The following is a 24,047-nucleotide window of genomic DNA, read 5'->3' as shown; positions in this document are numbered from 1 at the left end:
TGTATTTTCCAAACAAAGGTAATGTCATAGGCTATGTTCCATCCATGATCAAAGTCAAAGCGATCAGATTTAAATGGTAAACAAAAGAGTATAGACTAGTAGCAGCTTTCTTAGTTCCAAGTATTAGTGGTCATTTAACTAGGCAAGTCAGTTATTTATATACTTATTTTATACTTATTTACAATGACTGCCGACACCGGCCAAACCCAGAAGGGGAACATGTAGAAAAAAAGGGGTGTGCCCAGGAGAGAGAGACTATTGCTTTTAAATACCAATGATAACCATAATAGAAAACCAAAAATATGAGTTCATCAACCATACTCCATAATTCATGTTGTTATATTTAATACGTCAATATTTCCTGACTCCATTTATGCAAATCATAAACATTTATAGTGAGACTGACAGTACGGGAATTTGGCTCTAACAAGGCGGTCTACTGGAATTGTCCCCTTTCTGAGGATTACAATCCAGCAGCACATTCAGGCCCACTACACTCTCTCTCTGTGTTGAGTCCAAATCCTGTATGCCTGTGCAGGGGTTGCCATGGCAGCGGCAGCTTAGCATACATTAGATATTTGCCCAACATTGCAACATAGAAGAGAGGAGAGGTAGGCAGAGCAGGTTTTTGTTCTCATTCAGTGAGAGAGACTGACAGTAAATTTAATCTACATCATAGTGTTGTCTAGGGCTCTTGCATATTGATATTCTTCCCCTAGGGAAGAAAGCAGTAAGGTTCTCTCTATCCCACTGTGCTCTCAGGCACATACACACACCTCCACCTTTCTGCTTAGGACCTGCTCTTATGGCCATTCTCCATACCATCTCTGTCCCTCTCTATTCCACTTCTTATTTTTCTCCTTTTTTTTGTCACTTTATTTATAGATTTTCACATATGACAACAAAAACAGTACATCCATCCATCCATCATACCCTTCACTCCTTCCCACCCTCCCTCCAAACCATCCATCCACCAAGGCATCTATAAAAGTAAGTTGAATAGGAAAGAAAATCAAACAGTGAACTTTTTTTTCTCCATTGTTTTTGTTTCTTTCAAAATTCTTATCAGCACCACTAGAACAGACATGTTCTACCGAAACTATGCAAGTTACACTAAGTAAAAGACAACCTGGTTCCCATTAATATAATGGAGAGCCTAAATCAAACTTTTGTCGGGACCCATGCACAGTGTACATAACCTTCTCCAGAGGCAGAGATGACATCACCTCCATAACCCACTGCATAAAGGAAGGAGGCTTTGCAGACTTCCAGTGAAAGAGGACAAGGCAGTGAGCTAGCAGCGAGGCATTTTGCATTTGCCTGATGAATGGTAGCCTTCTGGTCTAGGGGAAGTACCCCAAAAATGGCAGTGACTGGGTTGGGGCTAACAGTTGTATTACACATATGTGAGTGTGCCTCAAAAATGGGGTCCCAGAGGCCACTCAAAGATTGGCATGACCAAAACATTTGTCCCACAGTCGCTGGACTCTGGCATCTCAAGCACTTGGTCAACATTTGGGTATATTTTTGCAAATCTGTCCATTGAGAAATGGAGACTGTGCAAAACCTTAAACTGAATAAGCGCATGCCTTATGCAAAATAATGTATGGATACGTTCAATGCTTTATTGCCATATATCATTGGGTATCTCGCCACCTTTCTCTTGCCTCCCATGCAGATGTTGTATTTGCAAAGGAAGGTGGATTAATATTCTGTATTATGTCATATAATCTGGAGATTGTGCTTCTACACCTGCATTGCTTGCTGTTTGGGGTTTTAGGCTGGGTTTCTGTACAGCACTTTGAGATATCAGCTGATGTACGAAGGGCTATATAAATACATTTGATTTGATTTGGGCCCTTCAGATAAGGGTTAAGATCTAAGCACCTCTCGACTGGACACTTAGTTTGCTCGAGTGGAAATTAAGGGAAATGTTTTTTGTCAAAGCTGCGAATTTGCAGGTATCTAAAGTGGGTATAGGGAATATTATGGACTGAGACAAAATGTGTTATCAACAAATAGGTCACAAAAAAACACCAGACCATTCCTATGCCAGAACTGGAATGCTGTGTCAATCTGTGGCTGGGAAGAGATGATTTATATGTTAATGGATAGAAGACACTTGCATGTTAAAGGCTAAAGTGTCTTAGGAATTGGGATCAGATTTTAAGGGAGCTCTTAACAATGAAGTTCAAAACATGGGTGCCAAGCTTCATGGACATTGGGGAGCACAGGAGAGAGACCGGAGAAGTTGGAAGGCTTGACTGTAACTCCATGATGGCCCAAGTTGGGCCATCCTTGTTTTCAAATGAAGAAACCAGCAAATATCTCTAAAACCATTTAGAGATATTTGCACCAGCAAATATCTTTAAACACATTTAGAGATATTTGCTGACCGGTAGTAGTGTAAAAAAGTAATGGGAAGGCCCAGCCCGCCTTTCTCGTTTGTGGATTTGACTTACTCCAAATGAAGTTGGAAATGTAGCTGTCCAGTTGTTTGAACATCGACTTCGGCAGAAAAATTTGAATCATTTGGAATAAGTACAAAAACCTAGGTAGTACAGTCATCTTAACAGAATAAATGCAACCTTATGAAATCCTGCTTAGTGCGCTACAGGACTGTTTTGAAGTTATGTTTAAACAGAGCCTTAAATGAGCGTGTGGCCTTTAAGACCTGATGTTCCACCTGAAATGGGAAATTGTCATACCCAATTCCTTCTGCTAACTGATTAATGGGGAGGAGCGCACTTTTTGTTAGGTTTAACTTATAACCAGAGGATGTCCCAAAACCTTGTAGCATGTCCAAGTGAGAGGGTATAGGCTCCACAGGGTTAGAGATGTATAAAAGATTGTCTGCGTATAAGGACACCTTGTGAGTTATGTTGACCCTTAATATTCCCTTAATCCTCTCCTTCGCCCGCAGGGCAATAGCAAGAGTCTCAATAGCCATATCAAATAGGAAAGGGGGGAAACAGCAACCCTGCCTGGCCCCCCCTGTGCAGAGGGAAGTAGCTGGAAGTAACATTGTTGGTGCGAACAGAAGCCAGTACAAAATCTTAATCCAGGAAAGGAATGACGGGCCAAACCCAAATTTCTCTAATACTGTAAATGAGATATTTCCACTCAACTCGGTCGAAAGCCTTTTCAGCATCAAGAGAGATGACAACCTCTGGCTGTAGAGGATAAAGAACATTACATTAAATAGCCGGCGCATATTATAGAAAGATTGCCTACCTGAGAGATATCTGATTTGGTCAAGAGTTAATTATATTATGCATCACTGTCTCTAAACGGCACGAGAAGACCTTAGTGAGAATTTTATAATCACAGCCCAAAAGGCTTATAGGGTGGTATGAGCCACAGTCTAGGTGATTCTTGTATTTTTTAAGCAAAACCGAAATTGTCGCCTGGGTAAGTGTCTGTGGTAGTTTCTGACTAGAACGGATTTCATTGTACATTGAGCTGAGGATAGGGGATAATTTAGAGGAGAAGGCATAATAAAATTCAATAGGGAAGTCATCAGTCCCAGGGGCTTTACTGCTCTGCATGGACTGGGTTGCCAGAGTAGCTTCATCACTTATTGAGCCTCAATGTTGGTTTGCTCATCTGAATTGAGGCAGGGGACGTCCAGAAATGCATGCATACGAGATGTCAGAAAGAGCCTCTGACGAGTAAAGAGCAGAAAATAATTGCTTAAATTGATTGTTGATTTCTTTGGGATTGGTAGAAGTTAAATCAACTGCAACACAGATTTCAGGTATGGTGCTGCTAGCAGCGGATTGTCGAAGCTGGTGAGACCAACTTGCCAGCTTTCTCTCCGTGTTCATAGAATTTTTGCCTCGATTTAAACAAAAGCGGCTCCTTTTGTTTTGGTGGAAAGATTGTCAAATTCCGATTGGTGTAGTAGTCTCTCTTTGTAGAGTTCTCCTAGAGATGAACATACTTTGGTGCGAAAAGTGCAAATCAATCCCACAACAACAGCAAAGGATGTTGTGAAGATGCTGGAGGAAATGGGTACAAAAGTATCTATCTACAGTAAAACGAGTATATCGACATAACCTGAAAGGCCGCTCAGCAAGGAAGAAGCCACTGCTCCAAAACCGCCATTAAAAAAAGCCAGACTACGGTTTGCAACTGCACATGGGGACAAAGATCGTACTTTTTGGAGAAATGTCCTCTGGTCTGATGAAACAAAAATAGAACTGTTTTGCCATAATGACCATCGTTATGTTTGGAGGAAAAAGGGGAGGCTTGCAAGCCGAAGAACACCATCCCAACATGAAGCACGGGGGTGGCAGCATCATGTTGTGGGGATGCTTTGCTGCAGGAGGGACTGGTGCTCTTCACAAAATAGATGGCATCATGAGGAAGGGAAATTATGTAGATCTATTGAAGCAACATCTCAAGACGTCAGTCAGAAAGTTAAAGCTTGGTCGCAAATGGGTCTTCCAAATGGACAATGACCCCAAGCATACTTCCAAAGTTGTGGCAAAATGGCTTAAGGACAACAAAGTCAAGGTATTGGAGTGGCCATCACAAAGCCCTGACCTCATGCTTGGGGTCATTGTTCATTTGGAAGACCCATTTGCGACCAAGCTTTAACTTCCTGACTGATGTCTCTGATGTAAGAAGGTCTGTGGAGTCTTTAGGGCCCTATATAAATCTGCGATGCAGAGAGCACAGACGGAATAACGGAATACAGACATTAAAATAGGATTCAGCAGTTCCAATTTATACATGTGCAGAAGTTTATCATAAGGCATAAACAGAATGCATCTGATTCGTATTTCCTGGAACATTTTGAAGAGGCAACAATAATTTTCTGTGTAGGGCTGGGCGATATAGACCCGCCCCCGTCACTCAAGGAGCGCATTTTTTGTTCCTCAACCACGAGACAATTGTGTTCAGTCTGCATGGTAAATGCAGCACATACAACAATGCTGTTTTCACTTTGCATTTTCAGATTGACTGACCTTCACGTCTTAAAGTAATGATGGACTATCATTTCTCTTTGCATATTTCAGCTGTTCTTGCCTAAATATGGACTTGGTCTTCTGTATACCACCCCAACACAACTGATTGGCTCAAATGGATTTAGAAGGAAAGAAATTCCACAAATTAATTTTTAACAAGGCACACCTGTTATTTGAAATACATTCCAGGTGACTACCTCATGAAGCTGGTTGATAGAGTGCTAAGAGTGTGCAAAGCTGTCATCAAGGCAATTAAGAATATATAAGGTATTCTGGTAGATTTAAAATCTTTCACAAAAACCTTCTCAAATAAATGTTCTCTACAAAGTAGCCTATGCTTGCCTACCAGAATGATATCATGATTATTTGCATCAATTCAGCGGGTTTTTGTTTTGCAAACTACCATCACGTGCCCTAAAATATTCAGCTAAACAACAGCCTCTTGCTAGGTGCACACTAGAATTAAAGGGTAACTACAACTACAAAAAAAAAATTCTCAAATATTTCCCAGACCTCAAAAATTGTCTCCTGATGTGGTTTAAGCATTGTTGTGTACTTAGAAGATACACTTTCGTTGTTTTTCTATTAAAGCGTGAGAATGAAAATCTGATATAACAGGAGGAAACAACAGAAACTTGGGGAAGAAAAGGATGGAACAGAATTTGGGAAAATAATTAAACAGATTTTATAGGGCCCCAAGTCTGTGTACTCAACTCCACACTCTGAGTTGTTTTGGTGGCTCTAGCTTTAGATCATTGTTTTTCATTGAACCGGGTACCGGCAAGCGTTTTTCCTACTTAGATTTTAATGTAAGCGGTTCCCCTATCACTAGACCTGACTAAATTGAATTACCCTAATCTCAGGTACCGGCCAGCAACATCTCATGGACTGGCGCCAGTTCATTGATGGGAGATTGAGGAACACTGCTGTAAATCACAATAACATGACCTGTTTACTAGATGTGTGACATCCCAGTCAGAGCAAACTTTCAGCTCTTCAGCCCCCTATAGCTGCAGTCCAGCAAAGCACCACCACTCACTTATACTCGGGTGGTTCCTCCTCCCATCTCCTACCCTTCTGGCTTTCTGAGGTTGAGGCCATTTGGTTCACTTGATTTGGTCCAGATGCATTTGATCATTACATGTTGTGACAATATTCTGACTCAAGGTAGTGAAATGTTATGAAGATCGCAATCCCCTGAGAGCAACTAGAGACTTTGTTGAGTGTGTGCCTGTGTGAGTTCTACATAAACAAACGTACAGTCAATAACACAATCGAAAAAATCTATGTATAGTGCGCGCAAATGTAGAAAATTAGGGAGGTAATGCAATAAATAGGCCATAGAGGCAAAATAATTACAATTTAGCATGTGTGCCTCTTCTCAGGTTGAACCAATCGTGACTCTCTTCTCAATCTGTCTCTGGACAGTTTCCTGTGTCTCCTTTCTCTGTCCCTCGCTTTCCCTCCCTGGGCGTCCTCTGTCCTCTGTTGTTTCAATATTTAAATGCGATCTCCTGTTGTCTCATAATAATGAGCTCGTCGGTAGTCGGGACAAGACAGAAAGGCGGGCAGCATTTCTCAGCCAGTCGAAATCATGAATCATCTTGCATAATTTTTATGGATATATACAAAGACATTTTCAATTGAAAAAAGGTAAAACGAAACAAAGTGCATCTAGTTTGCAGTCTTTCCAGCTTCAGTTTGAAAAGTTAGATGTGTTGTTGGCTAGCTTCTCTGAACAGCAATGTCCTTACGAGAGAGCACATTTTCTATTCCAGACGAAAACGCGCCTCATTAGCTCATTGTTATGGATGTGCCACTTGAAAACTGCTTAACAAATGCAAATGCTGCTACTGTTGTTATTCAGGCTGCACTTTGACTTGACTGTGTAAGTTAGCCATAGCTGGCTAGCTAGCAAGCAAGGGATAAGAACATTGGTAATAGAACATTTAGAACTAACGACTAGGTCGTGTCCATACATACAGAATAAAAAGACTGAACAACTGGGTCGCGTCCATAGGTACAGAACAAAAAGACAAAAAAGACTGAACTGGGTCGCGTCTATGACAACCGAACCAATAGAACCATAGACCAGCCGACTTGACTATATCTTGTGGAAGGATGAAATAGTATGAATAATCTCATCAAAATAACGTTTTTAACGAAAATATGTCAATCGTTATTTGAATATGTGGTAACCCGTTTTATAAAAGTGATAATGCCCTCAAAGCCGGTGTTTGACAATATATCCTCCAAACACCGGCTTCTCGGGCATTATCACTTAAATATACACTAGCCTACATCATCATGGTAGTTAGTTACGGTCTCAGATGTAAAACTGTTAGAAGTAGCCTAGTATGTGTATCATGAGTATTTCTGAAAGGATATCAATTTAATCACGACTCCTATCTGAACATGAATTGGCAGTTTCATGGGTACCAATGATGTGTCGTTGAATGCTTGACTTGCATCATGTTATGTCAAGTTATATCTGTGTTATGTATGCTTCATAATAGGGTGGCAGCGTTCCATGTAGTCTTGACTCTATTAAATACTTTTTTTTGTTCCTGGCCTCTGTTCCGGGACCGATGAGTGTCGGAATGGTATGCCAACTGCTTGAACAGACAATTCGTTACCTTCAACACCTCGCTTAAAGACTATTGGTCTTTATGCTCATCGGTCCCAGAACAGAGGCAGTCAATCTCTCCTCAACTTTAAACCAGGAGAGATTGACATGCATGTCATTTGTATTTGTATTTATTATGGATCCCCAGCAGCTACTCCTCCTGGGGTCCAGTAAAATTAAAGCAGTTTATAAAAAGAAAAACAATTGCAAAACATTCAGACTGTGTGTCCTCAGGCCCCTACTCCACCACTACCACATATATACCACATGTGTATAGTGCGTATGCTATCGTATGCGCATAGGTTTGTGTTGCTTCACAGTCTCCGCTGTTCCAGAAGGTGTTTTTTAAATCTAATTTTACTGCTTGTATGAGTTACTTGATGTGGAATAGAATTCCATGTAGTCATGGCTCTATTTAGTACTGTGCACCTTCCATAGTCTGTTCCGGACTAGGGCTGGGAGGCATACCGTATTTTATGATATACCGGTATTGATGCAGGGACCGGTTTGGATTTTTTACTCTACCATCTATACCGGTATTTGAATGTTTGGTTTGTTAAATGTGATACGCCGTGTGTAATGTCAATTTTTATAGTTTACTTTGCTACTTGAGTAATCTCGCTCTGCTCTTTCTCTCTCTGTGCCACTTTCCACACAGACCTAGCCACGCCCCCCTGTCACTCAATGAGCGCATTTGATGTTTCTCAAAAGTAAACATGCAATGTAGCCAAAGCTTATAGGGTCCCCTAGGAAACACTTATGAATACTTTAGTTCCTACCCTGTCACGATAACGCCTCCCTGGCATTTTAATTCGTTGTCATCTCAAACACTGTTTTCAAAGTGCCCACTTTTATATTCTAACTATAGAATTAGAATAGTCATTCTATTTCCATGATTCCAAAAGTTTTGCTCTAATTCGCAAGTCAAATCGCAATTGCAACATTTGGTTAAAACAAGTCCTAGATTATTTGCCCATATCATGCAGCCCTACGTGGCAGTGTGGAAATGATCTCAATTGAGCAGTGGTGTAAAGTACTTAAGTAAAAATACTTTCAAGTACTACTTAAGTTTTTTTTTGTTGGTATCTCTACTTTACTATTTTATTTTTTATTTTTTACAACTTTTACTTCACTACATTCCTAAAGAAAATACTGTATTTTTTACATCATACATTTTCCCTGACACCTAAAAGTACTGATTTTGAATGCTTAGCAGGACAGGAAAATGGTCCAATTCACGCACTTGTCAAGAGAATATCCCTAGTCATCCCTACTGCCTCTGATCTGGAGGACTCAGTAAACACAAATGCTTTGTTTGTAAATTATGTCTGAGTGTTGGTGTGCCCCTGGTTATCCAAATATTTAAAAAATAACAAAAGAAAAGAAAATGATGCCATCTGGTTTTTGGAATTGGAAATTATTTAATAATTAAGTACATTTTATCAATTACATTTACTTTGATACTTAAGTATATTTAAAACCAAATACTTTTAGACTTTTACTCTGGTATTTTACTGGGTGAATTTCACTTTTACTTGAGTAATTTTCTATTAATTTGATTTTACTCAAGTATGGCAATTGGGTATTTTTTTCCACCACTGCAATTGAGTGCAGGAAATTTAGAAATGTAAAAAAGTGCTGAAATTTGTTTTGGTTGTAGTTGAATTGAACAGTAATAAACAATCAGAATGGAGAAAGACTCATTGAAATCACTTATGTATGTGTTGCCACCCTAGGATCATTCACTACTCATAAATCTACTCATGTTGAACTTTAATTATTCAAAAACGAAAAATACCATTAAACCGTCCATTTTTTAAATTTAAATTTAATTTTAAATACTGTGCTATAATATTCTGCCCATATGGCCCAGCCCTATTCTGGACTTGGGGACTGTGCAGAGACCTCTTGTGGCATGTCCTGTGGGGTATGCATGGGTGTCCAAGCTGTTTGCCAGTAGTTCAAACAGACAGCTCAGTGCATTCAACATGTCAATACCTCTCATAAATACATTCGCCCTCCTTGTACATCTATGTGCAATACATGCTGCTCTGTTCTGGACCAACTGCAATTTGCGTATGTTTTTCTTTGCTGGACATGACCACAACTGGGCATTAGTCCAGGTGTGACAAAAATAGGGCCTGTAGGACCTGTTTGGTTGATTGAGTTGTCAAGAAAGCAGAGCAATGCCTTATCATGGACAGACTACTTCCTTTTTTCTACTTCCTTTTTCCTTGTTCCACAGTGGGCCGTCATTGTAAATAATAATTTGTTCTTAATTGACTTGCCTAGATAAATAAAATAAATAAAGGATTTCACCCAGCAGTTTAATCTTATCTTGCTCAATCGCCACATTATTCAATAATAGATCTAGATGAGGGTTAATTGGGTTGCCCTTCCTTATAAGTATGCTGAAAGTCCTTCCTTATAAGCATGCTGAAAGTCCGTTGACAATTTTTCTGTAAAATTACATTGGTCAAACACCATTTAAAAAAATGTTTTTTAAGTTTGCTAAGCACCGGTAACAGGCTGATTTTGCTATTCTTGGGCAGCAGAATGACCTTTGCCTGGCTAGAGGGCACACACTGTTTTCTAAGCTTAAATTGAAGATGTCGTTATGTATTCCCCTACCAACCTCGGGAATTTACCATCCAGGTTGTCGGTACCAGGCGGCTTGTCCTTATTTCACCTCTTCCATACACTGAGGTATCACAAGAACTGGAGACTGCGTCTAATATGTTTGACTGCTGTTTTCAAGGTAATCCACTCACGTTTGCATATGCTGATTCATGGACCATTTATCTGGGTTGCCATCCGGTTTATACGGACCAACACCACATGCATATTAGCACTCAGCACAGGGAGCAGTGACGACATCATCACGTCATCCAAAAACACGAGACATTGGATGAATATAAGATGTTAGTATCTTCGTCTGAGAGTGATGGGAACAAAAAATCTGCCTCGGTGACAATTATTTGAATAATTCAATGGCTGTTTTGTGTGCAAAGGTGCTGACTAAAGTGTCTTATTAGGAATTTTCAAATCTGACTTCTCTTTGAGGCCGTCAATGGAAATGGTCTTTCTGGGCCGGGCATCAGTTAAATATCAGTACTGAAGCAAACTGTAGGAGCAGTAGAAACCATGCTTCTAGACAGGAACCCTGGCCCCTTTCCACCACACCAACTTTGTGGAACTCAAAACTACAGTGCTCGTCTTTCATTATTTGGTCCGAAATGCATGAATATGAAGTCTCAGACATTGGACTTTCTAGGTATGGCTATTATATTATGATAACTACCTTCGACGGGTGTGGATACTGCTTTACAGCAGATTTCTGCAGCATTTGTAAAGATCTGGTCAATACACCCGGATGATTTAGTTCCTTTTCTATTCGTAAATACCCTGGTAGGTTGACTGAAAACCGGAACCAAATTGCAGACATCTTGGAAGTTTCTCTTTGAGTGGATAGCTTGATGACAACCAGTCAATATTTAGGACACCCAGAAAATATACCTCTGTTGATATCACATACATTATTGAGAATTTTACACACATAGTGCAAATACTGACTTTTAGCACTTGGTGGTATATAGCAATTTCCTATGAGAATAGGCTTTAGGTGAGGCCGATAAACCTGATATTACTTCCACATCATCTGACATGAGATCTCTGTTTATCATATAAATCCGTAAACATGGGCACCCTCATAGATATTATCCTGACCAACTTGCCCTCCAAATACACCTCTGCTGTTTTCAATCCAGGATCTCAGCGATCACTGCCTCATTGCCTGCATCCGCTATGGGTCTATGGTCAAACGACCACCCAACATCACTGTCAAACGCTCCCTAAAACACTTCTGCGAGCGGGCCTTTCTAATCGACCTGGCCAAGGTATCCTGGGAGGAGATTAACCTCATCCCGTCAGTCAAAGACGCCTGGTTGTTCTTTAAAAGTAATTTCCTCATCTTAAATAAGCATGCCCCTTTCAAAAATGTGAGAACTAAGAACAGATATAGCCCTTGGCTCACTCCAGACCTGACTGCCCTCGACCAGCACAAAAACATCCTGTGGCAGACTGCACTAGCATCGAATAGTTCCCGCGATATGCAACTTTTCAGGGAAGTCAGAACCCAATACACACAGTCAGTCAGGAAAGCAAAGGCTATCTTTTTCAAACAGAAATTTGCAACCTGTAGCTCTAACTCCAAAAAGATTTGGGACACTGTAAAGTCCATGGAGAATAAGAGCACCTCCTCCCAGCTGCCCACTGCACTAAGGCTAGGTAACACTGTGACCACCGATAAATCTACAATAATCGAGAATTTCAATATGTTTTTCTCCACGGCTGGCCATGCTTTCCTCCTGGCTACCCCGGCTAACGGCTCCTCACCTCCCACAGCTACTTGCCCAAGCCTCCCCAGCTTCTCCTTCACCCAAATCCATATAGCAGATGTTCTGAAAGAGCTGCAAAACCTGGACCCGTACAAATCAGCTGGGCTAGACAATCCCCCTCTTCAAAGGGGGTGACACTCTAGACCCAAACTGTTATAGACCTATATCCATCCTGCCCAGCCTTTCTAAAGTCTTTGAAAGCCAAATTAATAAACAGATCACTGACCATTTCGAATCCCACCGTACCTTCTCCGCTGTGCAATTCGGTTTTCGAGCTGGTCACAGGTGCACCTCAGCCACGCTCAAGGTACTAAACGATATCATAACCGCCATCGATAAAAGACAGTACTGTGCAGCCGTCTTCATCGACCTGACCAAGGCTTTCGACTCTGTCAAACACCGTATTCTTATCAGCAGACTCAACAGTCTTGGTTTCTCAGACTGCCTCGCCTGGTTCACCAACTTCTTCTCAGACAGAGTTCAGTGTGTCAAATCGGAGGGCTTGTTGTCCGGACGTCTGGCAGTCTCTATGTGGGTACCACAGGGTTCAATTCTCGGGCCGACTCTTTTCTCTGTATATAATAACGATGTCGCTCTTGTTGCGGGTGATTCTCTGATCCACCTCTAAGCAGACGACACCATTCTGTATACATCTAGCCCTTCATTGGACACTGTGTTAACTAACCTCCAAACAAGCTTCAATGCCATACAACACTCCTTTTGTGGCCTCCAACTGCTCTTAAATGCTAGTAAAAACCAAATGCATGCTTTTCAACCGTTCGTTGCCTGCACCCGCCCGCCCGACTAGCATCACTACTCTGGACGGTTCTGACTTAGAATATGTGGACAACTACAAATACCTAGGTGTCTGGCCACACTGTAAACTCTTCTTCAGACTCATATTAAACATCTCCAATCCAAAATTCAATCTAGAATCGGCTTCCTATTTTGCAACAAGGCCTCCTTCACTCACGCCGCCAAACATACCCTCGTAAAAACTGACTATCCTACCGATCCTCGACTTTGGCGATGTCATTTACAAAATAGCTTCCAACACTCTACTCCGCAAACTGGATGCAGTCTATCCCAATGCCATCCGTTTTGTCACCAAAGCCCCTTATACCACCCACCACTGCTACCTGTGTCCTCTATTTGGCTGGCCCTCGCTACATATTCGTCGCCAGACCCACTGGCTCCGGGTCATCTATAAGTCTTTGTTAGGTATAGCTCCGCCTTTTCTCAGCTCGCTGGTCACGATAACCACACCCACCCGTAGCACACACTCCAGCAGGTATATCTCACTGGTCATCCCCAAAGCCAACACCCCCTTTAGCCGCCTTTCCTTCCAGTTCTCTGCTGCCACTGACTGGAATGAATTGCAAAAATTGCTGAAGCTGGAGACTCATATCTCCCTCAGTAACTTTAAACATAATCTTTCTGAGCAGCTAACCGATCGCTGCAGCTGTACATAGCCCATCTGTAAATAGCCCACCCAATCTACCTACCTCATCCCCATAGTTTTTATTTACGTTTCAGCTCTTTTGCACATCACTATCTGATCATCTATCACTCCAGTGTTAATTTGCTAAATTGTAATTACTTCGCTACTATGGCCTATTTATTGCCTTACATCCTCACACCATTTGCACACACTGTATATAGACCTTCTTTTTTTTCCTATTGTGTTACTGTCTGTACGTTTGTTTATTCCATGTGGTACTCTGTTGTTTTTTGTGTCGCACTGCTTTGCTTTATCTTGGCCAGGTCGCAGTTGTAAATGAGAACTTGTTCTCAACTAGCTTACCTGGTTAAATAAAGGTAAAATAAAAAATAAGTTCATGCAGAGTCACTTTAACTATACATTCATGTACATACTACCTCAATTAGCTTGACTAACCGGTGCCCCCGCACATTGGCTACCCAGACTATCTGCATTGTGTCCCGCCACCCGCCAACCCCTCTTTTACCTTACTGATACTCTCTGTTTATCATGTATGCATAGTCACTTTAACCATACTTACATGTACATACTACCTCAATTAGCCCGACTAACCGGTGCCTTGCTACTGTATATAGCCATTCTACTGTTATTTTTTACTGTCTTTTTACTGTTGTTTTTATTTCTTCTGTTGTTCACCTAATACCTTTTTTTTTTTTACTTCTAACTGTTGGTAAGGGCCTGTAAGTAAGCATTTCACTGTAAGGTCTACACCTGTTGTATTTGGCGCATGTGACAAATTAACTTTAATTTGATCTTCTCTCAGCCTTAAAGGAATATATTTCTGGACATATAGCAACACCTCCACCATTTGCGTTCCTATATTTCCTGTTTATGCTAAAACCATGTATAGCTACTACTGCATCATCAAAGGAATTATCTAAGTGTGTTTCAGAGATGGCCAGACTGAATGTTTTCTGATGTTGGTAATTTGTCCATTTCTGGAACCTTGTTTCTCAGGCTACAATATAAGCTATTTTGGGATTTTTTTCTAGGTTGCTTGTTTATACACGAGGCAGCGAGGAGTGCCGTTGTGTAGAAAGAGAGTTTTTTTTGCAAAGGGCAACTAGGGCCTCCGTTGGCTCGGTGGTCTGAAATCGCGGAAATCCCGCAGTAAGGCGGTCCTCTATTGGGGACAGAGGGCACGGTCTGCCAGCTGAAGGAGGACCAGACTCGAGGTACCCCGATTAATCGGCAGGGCCAATTTCAAGTTGTCATAACAATTGGTAATCAGCATTTTTGGACACCGATTATGGCCAAAGACATTCCACGAGGAGACTACGTGGCAGGCTTGACCACCTGTATCACGAGTGCAGCAATGAGCCAAGATAAGTTGCTCATTAGTATTTAAACTTATCTTATAAAAAACAATCAATCTTCACATAATCACTAGTTAACTACACATGGTTGATGATATTACTAGTTTAACTAGCTTTTCCTGCGTTGCAAATAATCAATGCGGTGCCTGTTAATTTATCATCAAATCACAGCCTACTTCGCCAAACGGGTGATGATTTAGCAAGCACATTTGCAAAAAAAACACTGTCGTTGCACCAATGTACCTAACCATGAACATCAATGCCTTTCATAAAGTCAATACACAGAAGTATATCTTTTTTTACACCTGCATACTTAGTTAAAAGAAATTCATGTTAGCAGGCAATATTAGCAAGGGAAATGGTGTCACTTCTCTTGCGTTCTGTGCAAGCAGTGTCAGGGTATATGCAGCAGTTTGGGCCGCCTGGCTCGTTGCGAACTGTGTGAAGACCATTTCTTCCTAACCAAGACCGTAATTAATCTGCAAAGAATAAACATTTTGTTTTCTAAGTGATAGTTTCCGGATTTGACCATATTATTGATCAAAGGCTCATATTTCTGTGTTTTTATTATATTATAATTAAGTCTATGATTTGATAGAGCAGTCTGACTGAGCGGTGGTGGGCAGCAGCAGGCTCGTAAGCATTTATTCAAACAGCACTTTCCTGCATTTGCCAGCAGCTCTTAGCAATGCTTGAAGCACAGCGCTGTTTGACTTCAAGCCTATCAACTCCCGAGATCAGGCTGGCAATACTATAGTGCCTATTAGAACATCCAATAGTCAAAGGTATATGAAATACAAATGGTATAGAGAGAAATATTCCTCTAACTATAACCTAAAACTTCTTAACTGGGAATATTGAAGACTCATGTTAAAAGGAACCACCAGCTTTCATGTGTTCTCATGTTCTGAGCAAGGAAGTTAAACGTTAGATTTTTTACCTGGCACATATTGCACTTTTACTTTCTTCTCCAGCACTGTGTTTTTGCATTATTTAAACAAAATTGAACATGTTTAATTATTTATTTGAGGCTAAATTGATTGTATTGATGTATTATATTAAGTTAAAATAAGTGTTCATTCAGTATTGTTGTAATTGTCATTATTACAAATATATATATATATATATAAAAATCGTCCCATGTAATCGGCATCGGCTTTTTTTGGTCCTCCAATAATCGGTATCGGTTGACCTCTAGACCAGATTGGTGGACGTGGTTAGAGGGACTGATGTTGTCGCCCTGTTGTTTGATGTTGGAGATCACTTCCCTGGAATCGGTTTCTCCCCTTAACCCTTTGACACGTACCAACAAACGGATGGGATCATTCTACAGTAGTCCCTGCAGTGTACGCTGTGATTAGAGTGCTAATTTAGAACGTCCAATTTCGATTGATGCAACAGTTAGCGTTTGATCTGGCAACACTGTTTTTTTTACAAACATTTTGCGCTAACATAGTCCTTACAAAGTTATGCCCTGAATGTTACCAGCTTATTTTTGGATGCAATGTTCAGATATTCACAGAAGTAGCGACTGCAAAACACAATCATCCAAACCGGAAAATGTAGGCTACATTAGTCGTAGCGCTAACTGAGGAAAGAGTGACATAACTCAAGCAGTCATATTTAGGTCACTCTTTGCTGATAGAAACCACAAAATGAATTAGCTAATAGCAATTACTATTTACAATTCATCACATCACAGGTGAGCTCACCATTTTATCTAAATAATTGAGTAAAACACTTTCTAAATGTCAGAAGTAATCCGACGTTGTGTAGTTTGTGTGCGCCACCACATTAGTTTTTTTCTCGTCAACCAAAGATCAGAAGAGGAGACGAGATGTTTGATCTTTTTCAGTATGCATGTTGAAGGGGGTGTCTCATCTACGATCATTCACACTTCCAGAAGTTTACTCGAAAGATGAGTCAACCATTCCTTCCCTTCGATAGACGTTCACGTGACACCCAGAATGCGTAGTATAATGTTAACAAACACGGCGCCACACATAGCTGACAAATAGCTTAGGATTAGCTCATCGCAATTGGTACAACCTTAAAGTATTTTGTATTGTCACCATGTGAATAAAACTGTAAATACATTATGCTACATACATACATACAGAAAATAAGGCACTTACTTTGATAGGAACGCACACATGTGAAGTTATTATTTGTAAGGAAAACAACAATGAAGGCAATGCAAGTGCTAGCCAGAAAATGTGCCAGGGGGAAACATTTGTGCAAGGCTGTGCACATGTCTGCACACTTGATCTGTCAAAACACTGGGCAAGTGGGAGGACTGTGCAACACATCTCATCTGGAGGACACTTTGATCCAATAGTAGACATGCATAAAGATGGTGGCCCCCATGTACTTACCACAAATGCCTCCATTTGCTAAGTTCGCTGTGTAATAGTGCTTTTCATTAACTTTATTTTGTATGTATCTGCATTAGCACAGTAAACGTGATCCTTATTCTAGCTCCAAGACGGCGGCAATTTGGAAAAACAAAAAAGTATATTGTGCTGATTCATTGGCATATTGAACCGTAGTTTAAAATCTTTGTAGGTAGTACTTAAACAATGAGGTCATATCTGAATTCCTCCATATTTTTGCACCTTTGTCATTCTGATCAAAGTAGCCTTATTGTTTGATTTAGATTTTTTTTTGCGCGTTTAAAAACATATAAAATTACTTATATCTAAAATCTGCTTGTCCTGCAATTAGTTTTACTTGCCCCAGACCCCTGAGCAGTGTTACGCCCTAACTCTGATGTGTCTTTCACACGCTGTGCGCGTGCATGCGAGTTTCATTCTCAGTGCCCACTGATGGGTTATGACATCTCCTCTAATGTAAATGGTGCATCCATTAACACACCCTGATCAAAGTGCCAACCTCCAGGGTGCCTTATAACTGACACTCATACACTGATATTATATGGTCATGTATTGTCAACTCAATATGGAAGCCACAACTTCTAAGGCACACTGGTGTGGGTGTGTATGTTTTTTTTTATCTGAAGACTTGCCTGAGAGGACTGGTGGGGTTCTTATCACAGAAAGTGTTTTTGCTAATGCGATAAGAGCAGGAATTCTCTTGCTCCTTCTCTCTCGCTCTCTAATATTGAGCCAATAAATTTAATTGAAATTCAAATTCCCTCACCCTCCCTCTGCTCTAGCGGCCTGAGGCCAGGGCGTCACCCAGAGGAGGATGACATAGTGCCTGAGCTGACCCGCCTAGTCTACCCCCGAGAGAGACCTGACTGGGATGAGACCATCAGCGCCATGGTGAGATGGAGAACACTGGCAGACACACACACATTTACATACTACATAAACGTACACACACAGAGACAAACACGTACACACATGCACACAAACCCATTACAACATGTGCAAATGCACTGCGTGTGTGTGTGTGTGTAATCAGCTCTGGAAAAAATTAAGATCACTGCAAAATTATCAGATTCTCTGGTTTTACTATTTATTGGTATGTGTTCGGGTAAAATGAAAATGTTTGTTTTATTCTCTAAACTACTGACAACATTTCTCCCAAATATAAATATTGCCATTTAGCGCATTTATTTGCAGAAAATGACAAAATAACAAAAAAGATGCAGTGTTGTCAGACCTCGAATAATGCAAAGAAAATGAGTTCGTATTCCTTTTTAAACAACACAATACTAATGATTTAACTTAGGAAGAGTTCAGAAATCAATATTTGGTGGAATAACCCTGATTTTCAATCACAGCTGTCATGTGTCTTGGCATGCTCTCCACCAGACTTTCACATTGATGTTGGGTGACTTTATGCCACTCCTGGAGAAAGAATCACAGATTCTTCACCAAATTTCACAGTGGGGGTGAGACACTGGCTTGTAGGCTTCTCCAGGTCACGCACCCACTGAAATTTGGTGGAGGATAGGTGATAATCTGGGGGTGCTTCAGCATGGCTGTAATTGGGTAGATTTGTCTTTGTGAAGGATGCATGAATCAAGCCACGTACAAGGTTGTCCTTGAACACTTGCTTCCTTCTGCTCTGACAATGTTCCCCGACTCTTGAGTGAGGATTGGTTTTTCCAGCAGGACAATGCTCCATGACACACAGCCAGGTCAATCAAGGTGTGGATGGAAGACCACCAGATCAAGACCCTGTCAGACCTGGATCCCATTGAAAAGCTCTGGAATGTGATCAAGAGGAAGATGGATGTTCACAAGCCATCAAACAAAGCTGAGCTGCTTGAATTTTTGTGCCAGGAGTGGCATATTCACCCAACATCAATGTGAAAGACTGGTGGAGAGCATACCAAGACACATGAAAGCTGTGAGGCCTGACAACACTGCATATTTTTGACCAGACCAAATAAATGCTCTAAATAACAATATTTTAATTAGCAATTTGGGAAAAATGTTGTCAGTAGTTTATAGAATGAAACAAAAAATGTCATTTTACCCAAACACATACCTATAAATAGTAAAACCAGAGAAACTGATCATTTTGCTGTGTGTTTGGACACAGCTACTCATTCAAGGGTTTTTCTTTATTTTTACTATTTTCTACATTGTAGAATAGTAGTTAAGACATCAACTATGAAATAGCACATATGGAATCATGTAGTAACCCAAAAAGTGTTAAACAAATCAAAATATATTTTAGATTCTTCAAAGTAGCCACCCTTTGCCTTGATGACAGCTTTGCACACTCTTGGCATTCTCTCAACCAGCTGCATGAGACATTATTTTCCAACAGTCTTGAAGGAGTTCCTGCATATGCTGGGCACTTGTTGGCTGCTTTTCCTTCACTCTGCGGTCCAACTCATCCCAAACCATCTCAATTGGGTTGAGTTGGGGTGATTGTGGAGGCCAGGTCATCTGATGAAGCACTCCATCACGCTCCTTCTTGGTCAAATAGCCCTTACACAGTCTGGAGGTGTGTTTGGGGTCATGTCTGTTGAAAAACAAATCATAGGCCCAATAAGGGCAAAACAGATGGGATGGTGTTTTGCTGCAGAATGCTGGGTCAGCCATGCTGGTTAACTGCGCCTTGAATTCTAAATAAATCACTGACAGTGTCATCAGCAAAGCACCATCACACCACCTCCTCCATGCTTCACAGTGGGAAACACATGTGGAGATACTCCGTTCACCTACTCTGCGTCTCACAAAGACATGATGGTTGGAACCAAAATTCTCAAATTTGGACTCATCAGACCAAAGAACATGTTTCTGTTGTTCTAATGTCCATTGCTCGTGTTTTTTGCCTCAAGCTACTTTGAAGAATCTCATATATTTACATTTACATTTAAGTCATTTAGCAGACGCTCTTGTCCAGAGCGACTTACAAATTGGTGCATTCACCTGCATTCACCTTATGACATCCAGTGGAGCAGCCACTTTACAATAGTGCATCTAAATCTTTTAAGGGGGGGGAGGGGTGAGAAGGATTACTTTATCCTGTCCTAGGTATTCCTTAAAGAGGTGGGGTTTCAGGTGTCTCCGGAAGGTGGTGATTGACTCCGCTGTCGTCGTGAGGGAGTTTGTTCCACCATTGGGGGGCCAGAGCAGCGAACAGTTTTGACTGGGCTGAGCGGGAACTGTACTTCCTCAGTGGTAGGGAGGCGAGCAGGCCAGAGGTGGATGAACGCAGTGCCCTTGTTTGGGTGTAGGGCCTGATCAGAGCCTGGAGGTACTGAGGTGCCGTTCCCCTCACAGCTCCGTAGGCAAGCACCATGGTCTTGTAGCGGATGCGAGCTTCAACTGGAAGCCAGTGGAGAGAGCGGAGGAGCGGGGTGACGTGAGAGAACTTGGGAAGGTTGAACACCAGACGGGCTGCGGCGTTCTGGATGAGTTGTAGGGGTTTAATGGCACAGGCAGGGAGCCCAGCCAACAGCGAGTTGCAGTAATCCAGACGGGAGATGACAAGTGCCTGGATTAGGACCTGCGCCGCTTCCTGTGTGAGGCAGGGTCGTACTCTGCGGATGTTGTAGAGCATGAACCTACAGGAACGGGCCACCGCCTTGATGTTAGTTGAGAACGACAGAGTGTTGTCCAGGATCACGCCAAGGTTCTTGGCGCTCTGGGAGGAGGACACAGTGGAGTTGTCAACCGTGATGGCGAGATCATGGAACGGGCAGTCCTTCCCCGGGAGGAAGAGCAGCTCCGTCTTGCCGAGGTTCAGCTTGAGGTGGTGATCCGTCATCCACACTGATATGTCTGCCAGACATGCAGAGATGCGATTCGCCACCTTCTGTGAGGCGTGCTTTACCCCCTGTAGGTTGACACAGGACTGTGGAGCATCCGACACACAGGACGACCGTCTGGGCGTGACTGAACACTGTCGTGATCTTATAGCATCCTGGACATTTGACGTCCATAAAATATAAAATATGTCCATAAAATATGAGTTAGGGCTCTGTACATTTTGATTTGTTTAATGTTTTTGGTTACTACATAATTACATATATGATATTTAATAGTTTTGATGTCTTCACTATTATTTTACAATGTAGAAAATAGCACACAAAAAAAAACTTGAATGAGTACGTGTGTCCAAACTTTTGACTGTACTGTGTGTATATATATATATATAGATATGTATATATGTGTGTGTGTGTGTATGTATATGTGTGTGTATGTATATATGTGTGTGTGTGTGTATATATGTGTCTGTATGTATATACAGTGCCTTGCGAAAGTATTCGGCCCCCTTGAACTTTGCGACCTTTTGCCACATTTCAGGCTTCAAACATAAAGATATAAAACTGTATTTTTTTTGTGAAGAATCAACAACAAGTGGGACACAATCATGAAGTGGAACGACATTTATTGGATATTTCAAACTTTTTTAACAAATCAAAAACTGAAAAATTGGGCGTGCAAAATTATTCAGCCCCCTTAAGTTAATACTTTGTAGCGCCACCTTTTGCTGCGATTACAGCTGTAAGTCGCTTGGGGTATGTCTCTATCAGTTTTGCACATCGAGAGACTGACATTTTTTCCCATTCCTCCTTGCAAAACAGCTCGAGCTCAGTGAGGTTGGATGGAGAGTATTTGTGAACAGCAGTTTTCAGTTCTTTCCACAGATTCTCGATTGGATTCAGGTCTGGACTTTGACTTGGCCATTCTAACACCTGGATATGTTTATTTTTGAACCATTCCATTGTAGATTTTGCTTTATGTTTTGGATCATTGTCTTGACGGAGATTTGTCTTCCAACCCAGTCTCAGGTCTTTTGCAGACTCCATCAGGTTTTCTTCCAGAATGGTCCTGTATTTGGCTCCATCCATCTTCCCATCAATTTTAACCATCTTCCCTGTCCCTGCTGAAGAAAAGCAGGCCCAAACCATGATGCTGCCACCACCATGTTTGACAGTGGGGATGGTGTGTTCAGGGTGATGTGCTGTGTTGCTTTTACGCCAAACATAACATTTTGCATTGTTGCCAAAAAGTTCAATTTTGGTTTCATCTGACCAGAGCAGCTTCTTCCACATGTTTGGTGTGTCTCCCAGGTGGCTTGTGGCAAACTTTAAACAACACTTTTTATGGATATCTTTAAGAAATGGCTTTCTTCTTGCCACTCTTCCATAAAGGCCAGATTTGTGCAATATACGACTGATTGTTGTCCTATGGACAGAGTCTCCCACCTCAGCTGTAGATCTCTGCAGTTCATCCAGAGTGATCATGGGCCTCTTGGCTGCATCTCTGATCAGTCTTCTCCTTGTATGAGCTGAAAGTTTAGAGGGATGGCCAGGTCTTGGTAGATTTGCAGTGGTCTGATACTCCTTCCATTTCAATATTATCGCTTGCACAGTGCTCCTTGGGAGCATTTTTTTTGTATCCAAATCCGGCTTTAAACTTCTTCACAACAGTATCTCGGACCTGCCTGGTGTGTTCCTTGTTCTTCATGATGCTCTCTGCGCTTTTAACGGACCTCTGAGACTATCACAGTGCAGGTGCATTTATACGGAGACTTGATTACACACAGGTGGATTGTATTTATCATCATTAGTCATTTAGGTCAACATTGGATCATTCAGAGATCCTCACTGAACTTCTGGAGAGAGTTTGCTGCACTGAAAGTAAAGGGGCTGAATAATTTTGCACGCCCATTTTTTCAGTTTTTGATTTGTTAAAAAAGTTTGAAATATCCAATAAATGTCGTTCCACTTCATGATTGTGTCCCACTTGTTGTTGATTCTTCACAAAAAAATACAGTTTTAGATCTTTATGTTTGAAGCCTGAAATGTGGCAAAAGGTCGCAAAGTTCAAGGGGGCCGAATACTTTGCAAGGCACTGTATATGTATATATGTATGTATATATGTATGTGTATATGTATATATGTATGTATATATATGTATATATGTATGTATATATATATGTATATATATGTATATGTATGTATATATATATGTATATATGTGTATATATGTATGTACATATGTGTATATATGTATGTACATATGTGTATATATGTATGTACATATGTGTATATATGTATGTACATATATGTATGTATGCATACATACAGTGGGGCAAAAAAGTATTTAGTCAGCCACCAATTGTGCAAGTTCTCCCACTTAAAAAGATGAGAGAGGCCTGTAATTTTCATCATAGGTAAACTTCAACTATGACAGACAAAATCCAGAAAATCACATTGTAGGATTTTTAATGAATTCATTTGCAAATTATGGTGGAAAATAAGTATTTATATATATATATATATATATATATATATATATATATATATATATACTGCTAAAAAAAATAAAGGGAACACTTAAACAACACAATGTAACTCCAAGTCGATCACACTTCTGTGAAATCAAGCAACACTGATTGACAATAAATTTCACATGCTGTTGTGCAAATGGAATAGACAACAGGTGGAAATTATAGGCAATTAGCAAGACACCCCCAATAAAGGAGTGGTTCTGCAGGTGGTGACCACAGACCACTTCTCAGTTCCTATGCTTCCTGACTGATGTTTTTGTCACATTTGAATGCTGGTGGTGTTTTCACTCTAGTGGTAGCATGAGACGGAGTCTACAACCCACACAAGTGGCTCAGGTAGTGCAGCTCATCCAGGATGGACCATCAATGCGAGCTGTGGCAAGAAGGATTGCTGTGTCTGTCAGCGTAGTGTCCAGAGCATGGAGGCGCTACTAGGAGACAGGCCAGTACATCAGGAGACGTGGAGGAGGCCGTAGGAGGGCAACAACCTAGCAGCAGGACCGCTAC

The 24,047-nt window shown here is 41.1% G+C and overlaps 1 protein-coding gene across 1 annotated transcript in view; it reads left to right on the top strand.

Annotated features, from left to right (window-relative positions):
• LOC115136005 (rho GTPase-activating protein 32-like) overlaps positions 1-24,047 on the top strand; it is a 259,254-nt gene that overhangs the window by 98,060 nt on the left and 137,147 nt on the right. The window contains 1 exon segment of the mRNA XM_029671318.2: positions 17,989-18,097. Within this exon segment, the coding sequence (XP_029527178.2) occupies positions 17,989-18,097 (109 nt within the window).

This window comes from Oncorhynchus nerka, linkage group LG10 (genome assembly GCF_034236695.1).
Source record: "Oncorhynchus nerka isolate Pitt River linkage group LG10, Oner_Uvic_2.0, whole genome shotgun sequence".
NCBI classification, from domain to species: Eukaryota; Metazoa; Chordata; class Actinopteri; order Salmoniformes; family Salmonidae; genus Oncorhynchus; species Oncorhynchus nerka.
Note: the sequence above shows the minus strand (reverse complement) of the source record. Positions and strands in the feature narration are given on the sequence as shown.